The 19,022-nt window shown below is 39.0% G+C and overlaps 1 protein-coding gene across 4 annotated transcripts in view; it reads right to left on the bottom strand.

Moving 5' to 3' along the window:
* Nucleotides 1-447: 447 nt before the first annotated feature.
* Nucleotides 448-19,022, bottom strand: part of bin1b (bridging integrator 1b) — a 51,281-nt gene continuing 32,706 nt past the window's right edge. For 2 of the 4 annotated variants that reach the window (XM_058403046.1, XM_058403044.1), the window contains 7 exons: nt 15,409-15,484; nt 15,196-15,251; nt 15,050-15,079; nt 14,796-14,862; nt 1,388-1,456; nt 1,196-1,297; nt 448-1,074 (listed from right to left, as the gene is read on the bottom strand). In XM_058403046.1, coding sequence (XP_058259029.1) covers nt 973-1,074; nt 1,196-1,297; nt 1,388-1,456; nt 14,796-14,862; nt 15,050-15,079; nt 15,196-15,251; nt 15,409-15,484 — 502 coding nt within the window. In that variant the 3' untranslated portion in view covers nt 448-972. Of the gene's footprint in view, nt 1,075-1,195; nt 1,298-1,387; nt 10,829-14,237; nt 14,408-14,795; nt 14,863-15,049; nt 15,080-15,195; nt 15,252-15,408; nt 15,485-19,022 lie in introns of those variants that run through there. The other 2 variants (XR_009206064.1, XR_009206063.1) reach the window with 2 other exon arrangements.

Here is a 19,022-nt window from a genome sequence, read left to right as displayed (position 1 = left end):
TGGTTAAATGTTTTGTGTGTTTCTAAAAAATTACTTTGTTTATTTTAGAGTAAAATATCAAAATTGTGATTTAAGTAATACTTATTGTTTTGTAAAGAGGTCTGAAAGAGGGAGACAAATGTTTATATCTCATTAATTACTGGTTGTAGATTAGATAAAATGGGCAGCAATATAAAGCTTTAAGGCCACAGTACAAGCCAACAATAGGATTAATCTTAGCAAAACATTTTCAAAGTAAGATTTTCTTAGTCTTTCTTCAAAGTATGTCAGCTGCTAATCCAGTAATAGCAAGCAGTTACTTTAATTTTTCCTATTTACAAAAAGATCAGTTTTCTACCAAGATGAGAAATGAGACAAGATATTAGCAAATGCCTTTTTGACATTTTCTGAACCATTCAACAAGGTATTATTAAATGAACATGCAACCATACCAAAAAGAATCAAATATTTAAAGCAATCCATTTTAATACAATATAATCAATTTGGTTTTGTTACAGACAAGTGCTGTAAACATTGTCACATAATTCCCATAACTGATAACTACAATTACCAAACCAAACATTAAAACTCTAGTTACACATATAACCTATATTGCTCATATGGGTCTATGACAATTGTCAGGAGGTGGTCTTTAACACCTGGATGCCTTTTGTTTTCATGCACACACATGTTGAGACATGGTGGGATATGATGCACAATTACAAGGTAACTGATCATTAAAAATGTTAAAAAGTACACACCACACTGTATGGATTGTACTAATGTCACATTCAAAGATTACTGATGTTTATAATGCACTCTACCTCCAGCTATTATATCACAGTGCAGGAAATAATTTACAACAAAACATAGGAATAGATTTATTTATCCAAACCAGAAATAAAAACAGAACAGGACATATAAGTGAGCATGTGGAAAAAAGTATAATGGTTTAAAGAGAAATAGTTATAAGCATAAATATAGACACCCCGTTTACACCCTCTGGGTAAAATTTTCAGGGAAAACACCTTTAGCAGTAAGGTCCTTATTTTCAAACCAGTGCGACTCTTTCACACCTAGCAACCAGCCTTCATCCTGCACATCCACAAGTAATATAAAATAAGAAAGGTATACTAGTTAATTACACAAGGCTAGTTACACTAGCCTTCAAAACCTTTAATATTTCAGAAATATATTGCCTGAAACCATTACTGACCTGCTCATCAGGGCTGACAAATGGCATTACAAGCACAATGTCCCCAGATTTGAGGTCCAGCTCATCATTGTCTGTGGCTGCATAGTCATGTATCACTTTCACCTGGCATTATGCACATACACACAGATAATAACATTAATTTAGTATTTACCACAAATCCACAGTACACAATAAATGTATTCAAAGTCTTACCTTATACAGAATTCCTGGTGGAAGATCAATATTAGACCTGCCGTTGGTTACCAATGTGTCTGCATGTGTCTGTGAATGAAAAATTAGCTTATTTTCTGGATATTTCAGATGAATATTTCTGCCATATCAATGACAGTGAAAGTAGCCATTCAAGGGAGGTTGAGAGCATGAGCAGCAGTATAAAATGATGTAGTGAGCTGGCTTTACATGACTTGGAGGAAGAATGTGATAGCCTTTGCCTTCCCTGGTAGGCAGTTATCATCTGACAGGGGAAAGCTGGCTGATGGGTGTAAATTGTCCAAGACTAAATTAGGGAAAAATCCCCACTCCCATATATCTAAGAAACTAAGAACTGCAACTTAGGGAAAGCTCACTAATGCTAACAGGAAAAAGAGACTCCTGACTTATTTTTCTTCAGCAAAATGGAGATCACTGAGTGTTTCTGAATAGATAATAAGGGATTGCATGCAAAGAAAAGAGAGGTCAGTGAAAAGGGGGGGATTCACATTATGCTATGTGAGAATTGCTTTGTTTAACAGAATGTTTATAACAAAGGCAGTTTACAGATTCAACCTTAAAGAGTTAAAACTATGCATAGCAACAGTAAGCAATATATTTTCCTGCCCAGATGTATAGTCTTACATTAGATTGCTTTCAGGTTATAGTTGAGAGAACTGAATATAGCTTATATATGCTGTCAAAGTCTGTCCTTCATTGCTTTGTCCTACTGCATGCATGCAGCTCAGTTTCATCTAGCTGCACTGTAAGAATGCCAATGCAGTGTGTATTTAGAATTGAGTTTGTTTTCATGCATTAACTATTTGTAGATATACAATTCACTATATAGTCAGTGGCCCATCTGTCTAATGAATTTTAAACAGCAGCTCAATACTCTTACTTTATTCAGTGAGGTGGCTCTGTCTGTGGCTCTGTCTATGGCCATTAGCCAGCACAAATACATTTGTGTATTTTTCAACTAAATTAAATTTTACTTGTAACAAACAAGCCAGAGATTAGTCACAAGACTAGAAAGGCACATGACAAGGTTTCACATTATCATATTTAGCCTTCTATCTTCAGTCATTTCAAACATCAGGGAAAAAGAGCTTAGGTATTGTTCTGTTTCACCCCTCCTAACAACCAGAGGCAATTAAACAAAAGCATGTGGGGAACATTCACTATATTGGCAAAAGTTTTGGGACACCCCTCAAAATCATTGAATTCAGGTGTTCCAATCACTTCCATGGCCACAGGTGTATAAAATCTAGCACGTAGACATGTAGACTGCTTCTACAAACATTTGTGAAAGAATGGGTCACTCTCAGTGAATTCAAGCATGGTACCATGATAGGTTGCCACCTGTAAGTCCATTCGTGAAATTTCCTCACTACTAAATATTCCATGGTAAACTGTTAGTGGAAGCAATTGAGAGCAACAGAAACTCAGTCACAAAGTGGTAGGCCACGAAAAATCACAGATCAGGGTCAGCGCATGCTGAGGTGCAAAGTGCGCAGAAGTCAACAACTTTCTGCAGAGTCAATAGCTGCAGACCTCCAAACTTTGTGTGGCCTTCAGATTAGCTTAGGAACAGTGGAAGAACTTCATGGAATGGGTTTTCATGGCCGAGCAGCTGCATCAAAACCTTACTTCACCAAGTGCAGTGCAAAGCATCAGATGCAGTGGTGTAACGCACACAACCACTGGACCAACAAAGCCACTGGAGAACAGTAGAGATGGATCCAAAATGTTGCTTCTTGCCTTTAGCCTAATTTCTTACAGCACATGGACATTGGAGTCGTAGACCTGTGTCTATGTTCACCAGACTCTAATACAGCACAGAAATTATGCAACAGTAAACCTGCATGATGTTCTGCTGGAGAAGCTATGTGATCTCTGCTTGCTTCGAGGACTAGGCCTCCAGTCCTATGCATTGCCTTGATGGTGGTGTCTGGGAGAGGGGGCATCAAAAAAGAAGCACAAGAAAGTGGAAGCGCAGCAAGCAAAGACGTGGCTCAGCAACAAACACTGGATGCCACCATTCACCTAGACAGACCACATCAATGTCAATGTAATTCCAACACACAGACCAGTCATCAGAAACTCATCAGAAAGGTTCTGAATCAGGTGAAATCCTGGCCAGCAGGAGCCATCTCTCCTCACCAGGACTGTTTTGACCACGATGACTGGCACATTTTAAAACTGATGGTGACTCAAACTGATGGTGACTCAAAAACTGAAACTGATGGTGACTCAACCAACTTGGAGGAATCAGTGACCAGCCACATTGGCAAGTGCAGTGATGATGTTACTGTCTCAAAGTCCTTCACCAAACGCTCCAATCAGAAACCGTGGATGACTGCAAAGGTGTGTGCTGCTAAAGACCAGAATCTCTGCCTTCAGAGTAGGTGAACAGTAATCTGCCGGATCTCTCAACTTCTTAATAAACCCCTAAATGCAGATGATCTACATGAAATGACTAACAGCATAGGCACTATTTTCACCAGCACACTAGACACTGTTGCCCCCATCCGATTAAAAGAGGTAAGAGATAAAACACCTGCACCATGGTATAATAGTCATACTCACGCCCTCAAGAAAGCAACCCGTATCCTCGAGTGTATAAAGTATAAAGTATGTCCAGCTATAGACAGGCTCTAATAGCTGCTAGGGCCGAGCCTCTGAGCAAACTGATAGCAATAAACCAAAACAAAACAGATTCTTTAGTACAGTGGCCAGACTAACAAAACATCAGATATCTGGAGAAAGTACTCCATCACAGTTTAGTAGTGAGGACATTATGAATTTCTTCACTGACAAAATTGATAGTATCAGGAACAAAATAATGGATGTTCAACATTTGACTGCATCCTATGATCCAGTCCAGCCTAAAGCTCCACATTTAGAGCTACAGTGCTTTACAGGTATAGGACAGGAAGAGCTGTATTAATTTATCACCACAGCTAAATCAACAACGTGTGTGTTAGATCCAATTCCAACTAGATTGCTGAAAGAAGTGATACATACAGCTGGAGAGCCTCTTCTCAACATTATTAATTCCTCGCTATATTTAGGTCATGTCCCTAAACCTCTCAAGTTGGCAGTTATTAAGCCTTTTCTTAAGAAACCTAAACTAGACCCTAATGAATTATCAAATTACAGACCGATTTCAAACCTTCTGTTTATATCTAAAATATTAGAAAAGGTGGTGTCTGCTCAATTATACTCCTTCTTACAGGAAAACAATATCCTTGAAGAATTTCAGTCAGGTTTCAGGCCCCATCATAGAACAGAAACTGCACTAGTTAAAATTACAAATGATTTGTTTTTAGCTTCGGACCAAGGCAGCATCTCAATATTAGTCTTACTTGATCTTAGTGCTGCATTCAACACTATAGATCATAACATTCTCGTAGATCGCTTACAAAATCACATAGGTATTCAGGGACAGGCATTAAAATGGTTTAGATCCTACCTGTCTGATTGATACCATTTTGTAGATTTAAATAGAGTACTGTCTAGTGTAATGCCAGTGAAATTCCACAAGGATCATTTTTAGAACCTCTGCTGTTCTCAATATACATGCTTCCCTTGGGTAACATCATTAGAAGACTAATGATGGAATTAGTTTCCATTGTTATGTTGGCGATACCCAGTTATATATCTCAAAACCAAATGAAAAATTATATCAAAATCATATAAATCAAAACCAGATGAAATATCTAAATTGTCCAGATTAACTGTGAGTTAAAGATATAAAAGATTGGATGACCCATAATTTTCTATTACTAAATCCTGATAAGACAGAGATATTACTTATTGGCCCAAAAACCAATACACAAAAGCTCTCACAATTCAACTTGCATTTAGAAGTATGTACTATTACTACTAGCTTGTCAGTGAAAGACCGTAATTTTAGTGTGTGTTTAGGTGTAATATTAGACAGCAACTTGTCAGCCTTCTTCCACCTTAGAAATATTGCCAAGCTTAGCAAATTTTATCTGTATCTGATGCAGAAAAGCTAGTTCATGCATTCATGACCTCCAGACTGGTCTTTTGTAATGCATTACTAGGTGGTTGTCCTGCATCTTCTTTTTTGTTTTTTTGAATATTTTATTTTGAATTTTCACATTTTAAAGAACAATCCCCGTTCTCCATGCCAGCAAATAAAAAAAAGGAAAAAAAAGGAAAATGAAAAACAGAAGCAGAAAACAAACAAACAAACAAAAAAAAAACACACACGCACAAAAAATGAGTTTTTGCATCATGAAGGAATGATGAAAATCAATCTTAAGTACCTTTGAGTAGAAAGAGAAAACCTCAGTCCAAAATTGACACATTTTTGGGTAGAGCCAAAATGAATGGGCCAATGTACCCTCATTGGATTTGCATTTGAGACACATGGAAGGCACAGAGGGATATATGGTATGTAATTTGGCACGAGAATAGTGTAATCTATGGATGACTTTATACTGAATCAGCTGCAAGTTAGAGTTGATGGAACACGACTTGATACCCTGGAGAGCCTTAATCCAGTTGTCTTCTGGAATATCTATCCCCAAGTCCTTTTCCCAGGACATCTTTAAGTGTTGTGTAGAAGGAGTTCTAGATTCATTAAGATATTTGACACTTGGAAACAAGACCCTTTGAGTCGAGTTCAGAGGTTATAAGAAGATAAAGATGTTCAGGGGACTTGTAGGTTTCAAAGTTAGAGATATTGCTTTTAACATAATTCCATACTTGTACGTATCTGAAAAAAAAGAAAGGGGGGTAGCCCAAATTTTTGTCTTAGCTGCGCAAAAGAAGCAAATACATTGTCTATATATAAATCTCCTATAGACAGAATTCCTTTTTCTCTCCATGACAAAAAAGTCCTATCCAATTGTGAGGGAATGCATGGTTGTAGGCTATAGGGGTAAGTGAGCAAGTTTGAGGGAGTTTAAAAAATTTCCTGAGCTGGTACCAAATCTTAAGAGAATTTACAACAATAGGATTACAATTCTTAAATGTTCTGATAGGTTTATTTTCTGCGAAAAGTAAGGCAGGGAGGGAGGATTCCTGCATTTTCCACTCAATAGCCAACCAAGCTGGTAAGGTGGCGTTGATTTACCCTCCTACCTCTTTTGCTTTACATATGTGTGCTTTAGTTATACAGTACGATGAGCTCTATATCCCCAGATAAATGGCGTGAATAAGGAATCAAGTGTTTTAAAGAATGACTGGGTTAAGAAGATAGGAACATTTTGGAACAAGTAAAGAAATCTAGGTAAAGTAACCATTTTGATTGTGTTGACATGGCCAATCATTGTTAAAGGGAGTACACGCCAAGTCTCAATATTATTCTTCAGTTTATCTATCATGACTTTGTAGTTTGTTTCATATAAGCTTCCATAGTGTCTAGGAACAGTGATACCAAGATATTTTAATTCACTTACAGTTTTGAAAGGGAGACTATTAATAAAACCTAAATCTATATTACCAAATAATGGCATAAATTCACTTTTCTGCCAGTTAACTGTATAACCAGAGAGGGCACCAAACTCTTTAATAAGATCAAACAAAAAAGGCAAGGATCTTTCTGGCTCAGAGAGAAAAAGGAGGACATCATCCGCATATAAAGAAATCTGATGTTCTACACCTCCCATTATAATAGGGGGTATATGCAAGTGGTTTTTTATATTTATTGCTAGAGGTTCCATAGCAATGGCAAAAAGTAAACGACTTAGTGGACAGCCCTGGCAGGTACCACGATGAAGAAGAAAGGGAGGGGACCTATTATTGTTTGTGAGAACTGAGGCAGAGTGGCAGAGGTACAGCATCTTAATCCACGAAGAAAAATTTTGTCCCAAACCGAATTCCTGTATAGTGCTTAAGATATAAGTCCATTCCACCCTGTCAATATGCTTTATGGGCATCCAGGGCTAGAATGGCTATTTTATCATATTTGCCTTTGCTTCTATACCCAACATTCATAAGTCTGCGTACGTTGTGAAAAGAAAATCCCCCGGGAATAAAACCAGTTTGGTCTTCGTGTATTATTGAACCAATACATTTACTTAGCCAATTTGCAAGGATCTTAGTAAATATCTTAATATCACTACCAAGAAGGGAAATGGGTCTGTAAGAGGAAGGATCTGTATTATCTTTATCTTTCTTTAGGATCAATGTGATATTCGCCGAGTAAAGTGTCTTTGGTAATTTTTTATTTTCAACAGAGTCTTTGAACATCCTTAGCATCAAGGGGGCAATTTGATCGGAGAAAGCCTTATAAAATTCAATGCAAAAGCCATCCGGGCCCGCCGCTTTACCATTGGGAAAGTTCTTAATAGCCTTCAGAATTTCTTCCAGTGTAATGTTTGAGTTTAAACTTTCTCTCTTATCCTCACTAATTCTGGGAAGCTGAAGAGAGTGAAGGAATTTAGTGATATTCAGCAAGTCTCCAACACTTTGAGAGGAGTACAGTTCCTGATAGAATTCCCGAAATATGTTATTTATTTCTGCTGGTTTAGTGGTCAAGACACCGGATTTTGACTTGATGGCACATATAGCCCTACTCGCTTGTGCGCCCCTGAGCTGATGAGCCAGCAGGTGATGAGGTTTGTCTCCCAATTCAAATTGTTTTTACTTAATCTTTAGTAAAAGGGAGCTAATTTGAGTAGATAAAATGGTATTATATTCATATTTCAATTTCATAATACTAGTCAGAGTTGAGTTGGATGATGAGAGTTTAAACTGCTGCTCTAGGGCTGACAGCTCCACCTCTATCTGAGAAAGCCTTTTGCCCCTCTGCTTTTTCTGCTCTGCTTGGTAGGCTATCACCTGACCTCTAATGACAGCCTTGAGAGCTTCCCACAGGGTTGAGTCAGACACATCCCCCTTTTCATTTAAAGAAAGGAATTCAGCTATATGAGCGGCACAGTTTTTTTTTTTTTTTTTTTTTAAGTGCCCTCATTTAATAGCGTGGGGTTAAAACGCCAACTGAAAGAGGTCTTTCCAGTCCAAAATCTATTGATATAGAAACTGGGGAGTGATCAGATATTAAAATATTATGATATTTGAAGGATAAAATCTTAGGGGTTAATTTGGAAGCAGTTAGAAAAAAGTCAATCCTTGTATATGAGTTATGAATGTTAGAGAAAAAAGAGTAGTCTTTGTCAGTAGGGTGCTGGAGTCTCCAAATATCAAGTACGTTCAGTGAGTGAATGAGATTATTAAGAACAACAGTTGAGTTAGAGAGTTTAGGAAGGCTGGGTGAGAGCCTGTATATAAAAGGGTCCAAAATACAATTAAAGATAAGATGTGTAGAGTCTATATCGGGTATGAGATTAAAGTCTGATCGAAAAAAATTTGGGTTGTCAAAATTTGGCGCATATAGATTCACAAAAGTGACATGTTTCTCTAAGATAGTACCAGTCACAATAAGATAGCGGCCATTAATATGTTGTTTAGTGTTCAAATGCTGAAAGGGAGTATTCTTATGTATTAGTATAGACACCCCACGGGCCTTTGAAGAGAAAGCAGAGTGGTACATTTGACCCATCCATCTGCATTTAAGTCTATGAGCACTGGAATGCTTAATGTGAGTCTCCTGCAGAAATAATATATCTGCATGTAAAGAATTTAGATGTGCAAAGACTTTTAACAATATTGTTTAAACCACGCACATTCCAGCTCAAGATATTCAAATGTTTCTTAGGGGGGCTCATTAAAGTGCAGTGAGAGATAAATCATAGGGTACACTGGGCGACTATTTGAGTATAAGTATTGCTGAGAAAACAAAACAGAGAAAAACACAAACATATCTAATACAGAAATAAGCTGGCACGATACTACCCCAATAACCTCCCCCCTCGAACGAAAATCAGAGCACCCCATTTAAACGTGGAATGCCAAACAGAACACAAGGAAAGAGAAGAAAAAAAGAAAAATTAAATAAATAAATTAACTTGGAAGAAGCCAAAAATCAACCGGTGACGGATTAACGGTTCTTCGGAACACCACACCGCTCCGTCTCCACACATTATGATCAGGAATACTTTGTATATGAATGAAAGCACTAACATCCCCACACACATTATACATTATACAGACCCACATGCATACCTACATGAGTATATGTCTTATTTAGCACAGTGGGTTCACCTTCCATCAGGAGGAGAGACTGTCAATGTAGGATTCAGCCTCCTGAGGGGACGAGAATATTTTCTTCATCTTCTCATGCGTGAGGATGAGACGAGCAGGGTACAGGAGTCCATATTTTATTCCATTGGCTCTTAGATTCTCCCGCACGCTGTCAAACTGCTTGTGTTGGATGAACACCTCCGCAGGAAAGTCCGGGAAGATGCTGATACAGCTACCGTCAAACGACAGCGGGCTCCGGTTACGGGAGAGGTGCAGTATTTCAGTCTTAACAGAGTCGTGATGTATCCTGGCGATCATAACTCCTGTTGTTTCCGATGACGCCAGTGAGGTGAGCCCGGTCAACCATTACGCCACGCGGGAAATTACATTCTCCTAGTAGCGAAGGAAGAAGCTCGGAAACAAATACAGTAGGGCTGCCCTTCTCAATGTTCTCAGGAAGACCCATTATTTTGATATTCTGCCTGTGAGATCTGGCCTCTAAATCCGTTACCTTTACTTTCAGAGACATGTTCTCCTGTGATAGACCGGAGCAAAGCTGCTTTAGGCGGGATATGCGGCGCTCATAATCAGTGCTAGCCTCTTCCAGGTCAGCGATACTCTACGGACTGTGTTTGCGGTTAGCGTGGACTGCACTACAGACAGAGAAGCTTCCAACTTATTAAATCGGGCATTCATAAGGAGTCCATCCTTCTAATAGCCATAAGAATAGCCCTAGTTGAGGCCTCATCTTCATCCTCCGAGGGATAGGAAGCATCTGTCTCGGTGGTGTCATTATCCAAGTCAGTTTGACCGTCATCTTTAGCATCGGTTAGCATTGGGCTAGCTGAAGTGTCTTTCACCGTGTCGGCAGCCAGGGACAGGGTCTTTTTGACAGTCTTTTTAGATTTATTCATCGTTAATATATTGACTTTGCAAACTGAACAAATTGAGTAGGAGTTATGAAGCTTTATATGATTTATTTTACAAAGTGTGACGGAGCTGGGAGAAAACGCGTCTTACTCCATTAGCTACTCTCTAGCGCCCCTGTCCTGCATCTTCAATAAACAAGCTACAGTTAGTCCAGAATGTAGCCACCAGAGTTCTTACCAGGTCAAGAAAGTATAAACATAACCCCAATATTATCATCCCTACACTGGCTACCTGTTATGTTTAGAATTGATTACAAACTTTCAGTACTTACGTACAAGGCTCTAAATGGTTTAGCTCCCACGTATCTAGCCAGCCTTCTAACACGTTACATTCCATCACATTCCTCAAGATCACAAAACTCCGGACTTCTGGTAGTTCCCAGAATATCAAAGTCTACAGAAGAGGGTAGAGCATTTTCGTATTTAGCTCCTACACTTGGGAATAGCCTAACCACAATAACATTCTACATATGCTGTATCTGCATCACACAACTGACTGTACATAACTGCAGAAAGGACATTGTTCATATCACACTCTCCGGTGTTTAGAATAATTTGTAATCACACTCTCCAGTGTCACCCAAATGAGAATGGGTTCCCCTTTGAGTCTGGTTCCTCTCAAGGTTTTTTCCTCATACCATCTAAACGAGATTTTCCTTGCCACAGTTGCCCCAGGCTTGCTCACTAGGGATGATTTTGTCTAACATGATGATTCTGTTTTTTGTTTCTTATGTTCTGTAAAGCTGCTTTGAGACAATGTCCATTGTTAAAAGCGCTATACAAATAAAATTTAATTGAATTAAACAGCTAGCTCAGCAAACTGTCCCAGACCATTAGAGAGGCAAAGAATGCAGAAGCCCAGAGAATCCACAGCCACTTCCAGGACAGCAATAACACCCGGTGCATGTGGCAGAAGTGTCATTTCACACTGTCCCCCCTAAAGTATTGAATACAACCAATATAATACAATATAATATATATAATATAACCAATAGCCAATACAACAATTTGGAATGTCCTGAAAATGAAAGAAATCACTGATGTGCTAACAACCAGACATCAAACAATAATTTGATAGAACACCTTAGAACACCTAATAATTTTTCCACTGGAACAGTTAGTCACAGAAAAGAATTGTAAAAAAAAAGTACATACAGTGCCTTGCAAAAGTATTCACCCCCTTGGCATTTTTTCATGTTTTGTTGCCTTACAACCCGGAAATAAAATGGATTGTTTGAAGGTTTGCATCAGTTCATTTACAGATCATGCCTACAACTTTGAAGATGTAATTTTTTTTTGTGAAGCAAACAACAAATAGGACAAAATAACAGAAAACTTCAGTGTGTATAACTATTCACCCCCCTAAAGTCAGTACTTTGTAGAGCCACCTTTTGCGGCAATTACAGCTGCAAGTCGCTTTGGATAAGTCTCTATGAGCTTGCCACATCTTGCCACTGGGATTTTTGCCCATTCCTCAAGGCAAAACTGCTCTAGCTCCTTCATGTTGGATGGTTTCCGCTTGTGAACAGCAATCTTCAAGTTTGACTTAGCACCATCCATCTTTCCCTCGACTTGGATCAGTTTCCCAGTCCCTGCTGCTGAAAAACATCCCCACAGCATGATGCTGCCACCACCATGTTTCACTGTGGGGATGGTGTTCTTGGGGTGTTGGGTTTGCGTCAGACACACACACAAAAAAAAAAAAAGTTCAATTTTAGTCTCATCTGACCAGAGCACCTTCCTCCATACATTTGGGGAGTTGCCCACATGTCTTTTGGCAAACTCAAAACGTGCCTTCTTATTTTTAACATTAAGTAATGGCTTTTTTCTGGCCACTCTTCCATAAAGCCCAGCTCTATGTAGTGTACGGCTTATTGTGATCCCATGCACAGATACACCAGTCTCTGCTGTGGAACTCTGCAGCTCCTTCAGGGTTACCTTTGGTCCCTGTGCAGCCTCTCTGATTAATGCCCTTATTGCCCGGTCTGTGAGTTTTGGTGGGCGGCCCTCTCTTGGCAGGTTTGTTGTGGTACCATGTTCTTTCCATTTGAAGATGATGGATTTGATGGTGCTCCAGGGGATCATCAAACATTTGGATATTTTTTTTTATAACACAACCCTGACTTGTACTTCTCAACAACTTTGTCCCTGACTTGTTTGGAGAGCTCCTTGGTCTTCATGGTGTGATGCCTCTTGCTTAGTGGTGTTGCAGCCTCTGGGGCCTTTCAGAAAAGGTGTTTTTATACTGACAGATCATGTGACACTTAGACTGCACACAGGTGGACTTCATTTCACTAATTATGTGAATTCTGAAGGTAATTGGTTGCACTAGAACTTTTGAGGGGCTTCATAGCAAAGGGGGTGAATACATATGCACATGCCAATTTTCAGATTTTTAATTTTTAAAAATTCTTTTTTTATATATTTTTCTCATTTCACTTCACCAACTTAGACTATTTTGTGCAGATCCATCACATAAAATTCAGATTAAAAAACATTTAAATTACAGGTTATAATGTAACAAAACATGAAAAATACCAAGGGGGTGAATACTTTTGCAAGGCACTGTATCTAGCACAAGTAGATACCACCATAGCAAAAAGCAGAAACTAGGGGGAAATGCATTAGAACCTAATGAGTATAATAGAGTCTATTCTATGTTCATAACAAGCTTAGTAAAACTGGTTGGATGCATATTTTTCCATTGTCAAAGTGTTTTCAGTAACTCATTTATTTAAAAAAAATGGGTGGTTTACTATTAAGAGGCCTAATCAAACAATGAACATTCTCTGCTTTCTTTTTTATGAACCTATCGATTAGTGATATATTATCAAATTACTAAAGTCTTTGGTCATAACAATAACTAATCTAATAACTAAATAAAATAATAGCTAATAACAATTACATTAGTGCGTTTACATTGGACAAAATTTTAAAAAGTGTCTTGTTTGTTCTTTCATTTAAGGTGTTTCAAATGATTAGTAGGTGTGTGCATGCATGATTCTTCTGAATTACTGAACAAGGGGAATAGTTTTCTACGTACAAATGTTGGTGTCGGTGCTTCTGCACCAATCCTAACCATTAGGTGCAGTGTGTAAGACCAGGATACCTTTGTCCCAAGTCCCATGATGACTACATGATTCAGTATTCCTATAAAATACCCTTGTCAATGGCCTTGTTAACCTAGCTTGTGTCAACAGTTCAAGCTAGTCTAATTGAGGATTGTTGAGGGCAAAGGGTGGCCCTACCCCACATTAGTATTATGTTCAGGGAGTATCTATTGCCCAAACACCAATTCAGGCATACTGATATTCTGAAAAGCTCTTATGATCTTACACTATTACATAACACCTACAGACAACAGAGGATTGAACAACAGAGGTCTTTATAGAATAAAAAAGATCTTTCAGCTGCTCCCTACGTGTGTGAGTCGCCACAGCGGACCAACTGGTCCGCACAACAGCTTGGCACAGGTTTTACGCTGGATGCCCTTCCTGACGCAACCCTCCCATTTTTACCCGGGCTTGGGACCGGCACTACATCCAGTGGCTGGGGTTTGGGCACTGGCTGGGAATCACATGGTAGGTGAGAAACCTACCACTGAGCCACCAGTGCCCTAGAGATCTTTACAGAATATTGCATAGAAAAAAAACTTGAACAGTGCAATATTTTTTTTAAATAATAGTGGGTGTGAGACATTTTGAATTCATGAATGGACAGGCTAGGTGAAGGGAAGAGCTGATCAGGTGAAGGTCTGAAATGAGAGAGAGAGAGTGCTAACAGAAGTGAGAGGCACTGCTGACCTGTGAAAGGTCAGTAACTTTTAAATCAGACATCATTGTATCTTCATGTTAGGTTGTCCTGTTGGACCGCTTCATCTGAAGATATGGTGGGTTGGGGGGACCAGTCACCCTGGTCTAGGCTCAGCTTCCACACACACAAGCATGCCACCCAAAATATACACATGCAGGTACTAAAGATGACAGAGAGTTACAAATTATATGGTTAGCTTTATTCCATAAACCAAAAGGTTTTAACATTTTAATCTAAACTAAAACACCCTGTGTATATGCATTTTGTTCTTTGTTGTGGTTGTGATCAGAATCCAGATTGTACTGTAGAGTACAGTAACTGTTTTAAAATGACACAGTAGTGTGATGCCTTAGTTCATTTATATTTAGCAAATTGGTTGGGATTGTATTTACAGCAATTAGGTGTATTGTCAGACCTAAGAGGTGTTTAAAGAGCTCAATTATGAACTCCAGAAAGAATTCTCTACAGGTGCATTATCCTTATTCTTTCTGCCCCTCTCTCTCTGTCCCCCTATTTTAGTTTACAAATGTATGTCAATAGAACAGTACCTTAGATGCTGGTTTAGTTATGTCAGACCCAGACTCTGCTATGACATTATGGTTGGCTGCTAGTTCACTGCAGGAAGGTAAAAATAATCAGTGCACCTATTAAATTTTCTGAACATCTCATGCAAAATCACACAAAGGACAATATGACAGGTGAAGAATAGGTTAATATTTTGGTGTTCGTGCAACAACATGAAGAATATTATCTTTGCCAAATTACTACACACACGCACACAACATTGCTAAAGTGTAATTACCTCTTCCCTGTAGCTGTCATAGTAGCACTTCTGTGAGAAGATGGGGTTTAGTGCTGGCTTCCAGTCAATTTTAATATGCAGTATATAATAGACAAGTGACATGCTAGATCTAATACAACAAAGTTCAAAGCACATTAAACACTTACTTAGACTGTTGCTCTTCTGCAAGTCTGGTCATAATATCACCCACATTGTGATTTAGCTGGGAATAAAACAGAGATTTATTCTAAAACTTGGCATAAAGCTAATTGTAAAATACCCCCTTTGAGATAATAGATGCATAAAGTTATTTTTTATCTTTTTATTTAGAGCATTTGACATATTGATATAAATAGAGTGATTGTTAGTGGAGTGCTCACTTTGCCCATATCTCCATGGAACTTCTCCTCCAGCCTGGCTAAACTCTCAAAGGTGGTCACATAGAAATCAACACGTCTGAGGAGTAAAAAGAAAAACTGATACTGAGTTACGTGTAAACAAAAAGAGAGACAAGCCATAGCTTTTAATTTTTTTAATCATACTTTTTTGTTGCCTTTCACTGATTCCCTACCTGTGCTTTCCCCCTGAAAGTATGGTGGTGAAAGCAAACAAAGAATGACATACAAGGACAAAGGGAACTTACAATTTCCCAAAAAACATGTCCAAGTACCATCAGTGAAAAGTGACTTGAATTAAAATATATAAGTGATGACAGCAGATCTACATACACAACAGTGTGATTACACACAAACATAAAAACACAAAATACACATAGACAATAACCCAAACGCAGTACAACACTCTAGATTTGGGACAAAGCAAGACTAGTGGCTACACCAACATTCTGCTTGGGCCAAATTAGTATAAGTGGTTATTCATTTAAATGTACTATTATTATGCGTTCTCTAAATTAACATGAATAACCTAAACTTTTCGAAATATGAGACGATAAGATTTATTTCACTAATAAAATTTCTGTATTGTTGATTAGATTAATGCATTCAGTGGCTGCTACTGTGAGGATGTCAGCTAGTCTGAGAATAATGTATTGTATTTTTATTCTTTTCTTTTAATTGAATGGTTTGATGTCATGAAGTGTATTGTACTTATCTATTTTTCTTCTTTCAAATATCAAAAATATCTACTTCTAAGATAGATATTTAAAAAGAACCCATATGGAATTGTCTTAAATGCTACAAACTGTTTTGAATTGGGGGGGTGGGGGTGGGGTCAAAGATATATGTGAGTGCAGACAACTTATTTTCAAGCGCAAAACAAACACCCAAAAAAAACAAAAAAAATTAAAAAAGACTAGAGGCTGTGGCATGCACATACATACATGACATGGCAGCAACAACAAATGCTAGATAGATGCTGAAATACAGGACTTGGGTGTGGTATGAGTGTGGCTCGATGGCCAACCCAAGGCCAGCAGAGGGAGTGAAGATCCAAGTGGAGGGGGAACTGACATCCTCAGTGGAGGCAGATGGAGATAAATGTCCTCCACTACATAAGGGATCAATGTCCTCAGCAAAGCCGGGGGGGTGGGGGGGGGTAACATCCTAAGCCAGGTAGGAGGCAGAGCAACATCCTCATCCAGACAAGGAAGTGGAGTGGAAGCGACATCCTCAGCCAGGCAGGGAGACAGAGTGATGTCATCAGTCAGATAGGGAGGTGGAGCAACATCCTCATCCAGGCAGGAAGGCAGAGTGGAAGTGACATTCTCAGCTGGGCAGGGAGGCAGAGCAATGTCCTTAGCCAGGCAGGGAGGGAGAATGGAAACAACATCCTCACCTGGGCAGGGAGTCGCAGTGGGAGCAACATCCTTAACCAGGCAGGGAGGTGGAACAACGTCCTAAGCCAGGCAGGGAGGCAGAATGGGAATGACATCCTCAGCTGGGCAGGGTGTGAAGCAATTTCCCCAGCCAAGCAGGAAGGTGGAGTGACATCCTAGCTGGGCAGGGAGACAGAGCAATGTCATCAGTTGGGCAGAGAGGTGGAGCGATTTCTTCAGCTGGGCAGGGAAACAGAGTAAGGTCCTCAGCTGAGCAGGAAGATGGAGCAACATTAGCCAGATGCAATCTCCTGCATCCATTTTTAGTCAAGCTTTCTGTCACAAATGGGACAAGCAAAGGTGGATGCAATTGCAGAAAGTTTATTTTAAAAAGTGCAACACAAACAACCAAAACTGTAAAAACAAACAACAAACAACCAAAAAAAACTAGTAATATATGGCAAAAAGAAAAAGAAAAAGGGCAAGGCTGTGGAAAGCTCAAAATGTGTTTCTCAATCAGCTCATCAGCAAATTACTCCCAAAATGGCAAGGGCCCTTTGAGGTCGCCCAGCAAGTCAGGGATATCGACTATGAGGTTTAGCAAAAGGATAGAGGTGAGGCACAGCATATTTACCACCTCAACATCCTAAAACCCTGGAGAGAGGTGGTCCCTGTGGTGTTAAAAACAATAGTTCCTGAGATGGAGGTGCTGGGACCCAGAATAAAAATTAAAGTCATCAAATACCAGGCCCTTGTGTAAACAACCACATTGTTCCAAGGTTGGCAAGTTGCAAAAGAAATTTTCTGCCTCTTCCGCGTCACACAAACCTCATTGAGCACCGCATTGAGGCAACCCAGGGGTGATTGTATGCAGTTGCCCCTACTGCTTACTTGAACACAAGAAAAACAAAGTTAGGGATAAACAGTAAGGTGGTGGGTGTAATCAAGGAGTCACAGCGACTGGTCTTGCCTTGTGGTCTTGGTGCCTAAGACAATGGCTCATTCCAATTCTCAAGTCAACTAGAAAAGTCTATGTGGTGGCTACGTTTGATGCTTATCCTATGCCTTGTATGGACAAACTGCTTGATCGGCTATGTATAGATCATTTTTATTCTACACTGGATTTGACAAAAGTTATATTGACGGATTCCGTTGACTCCTATGTCCCATGAAAAAATGCCTTTTTCCTCAACATTTGTCTTACACCAATTTGTGACTCTTTCTTTTGCTTTATTTGGAGCCCCGGCAACATTTCAGCAGCTCATGGACAGAATCCTTTGTCCACACACTGCATATGCTGCTTACCTGGATGACCATCATCTTAGGTAATGGAGTTAAATTTCAATCCAGTTTTTTTTATATAGCACTTTTAACAATGGACATTGTTTTAAAGATATAAAAACAGAAAAAAAAATGACAAAGTTTAAAACTAAAGTAATGTTCTTAATATTTATCCCTAATGAGCAAGCCTGAGGCAACAGCAGGAAGGAAAAAATCCCTGATGATATGTGGAAGAAACCTTGAGAGGAACCAGGCAGAAGGAAACCCATCCCCATTTAGGTGACACCGGACAGTAAATAATGTAAATATAAATAACGTCCTTTATACAACTGTTTATAGTCGAGTGAAATTGTGCAACCAAGAGCTCCTGAGCAACTATTAGTGAAAGCTTGTACAACGTTTACAAATAATTTCACTACGGGGTAGCAAATATAATGAGAAAAGCAGTGGGTCTAAAACAGAACCTTGTTGAACCCTGAAAGTAACCTTAGAATGCTTAAAGAAGTTACCATTTAGATCTATGAACTGATAATAATCAGTCAAATAAGACTGAGCCAGGAGAAGGCTGTTCCCTTAACACCAGCTTTTCTAGCCTATCAAGTAGAACGTAGTATGGTCTGTATGGTCATACAACCCTGATCAGAGGCCAGTAGCAGGTCATTATCCAGTGCTGTCTCTGTGCTATAATGAAGCCTAATTCCTGACTAATAAATTTCAGAAATGTTATTCCTCTCTAAATTTAAAAGATTTAGGCACATAGCCAGTACTAAGTGAAGAATCTATTATTTTTAGAAACCAACAAGCTTAATTTATTGCTACATACTCATTTGGTTTAATCCATCTTTCTGCTAAGCATAGAACACTAAACTTCTGATCAGTAATAATTTCCTTAATAATAAGTGTTTTAGAGAACTTTAACATATTTAACAGCATCAGATC

The sequence above is a fragment of the Hemibagrus wyckioides genome, linkage group LG11 (assembly GCF_019097595.1).
Source record: "Hemibagrus wyckioides isolate EC202008001 linkage group LG11, SWU_Hwy_1.0, whole genome shotgun sequence".
NCBI lineage: Eukaryota > Metazoa > Chordata > Actinopteri > Siluriformes > Bagridae > Hemibagrus > Hemibagrus wyckioides.
This window is presented reverse-complemented; position numbering and strand designations above follow the sequence as displayed.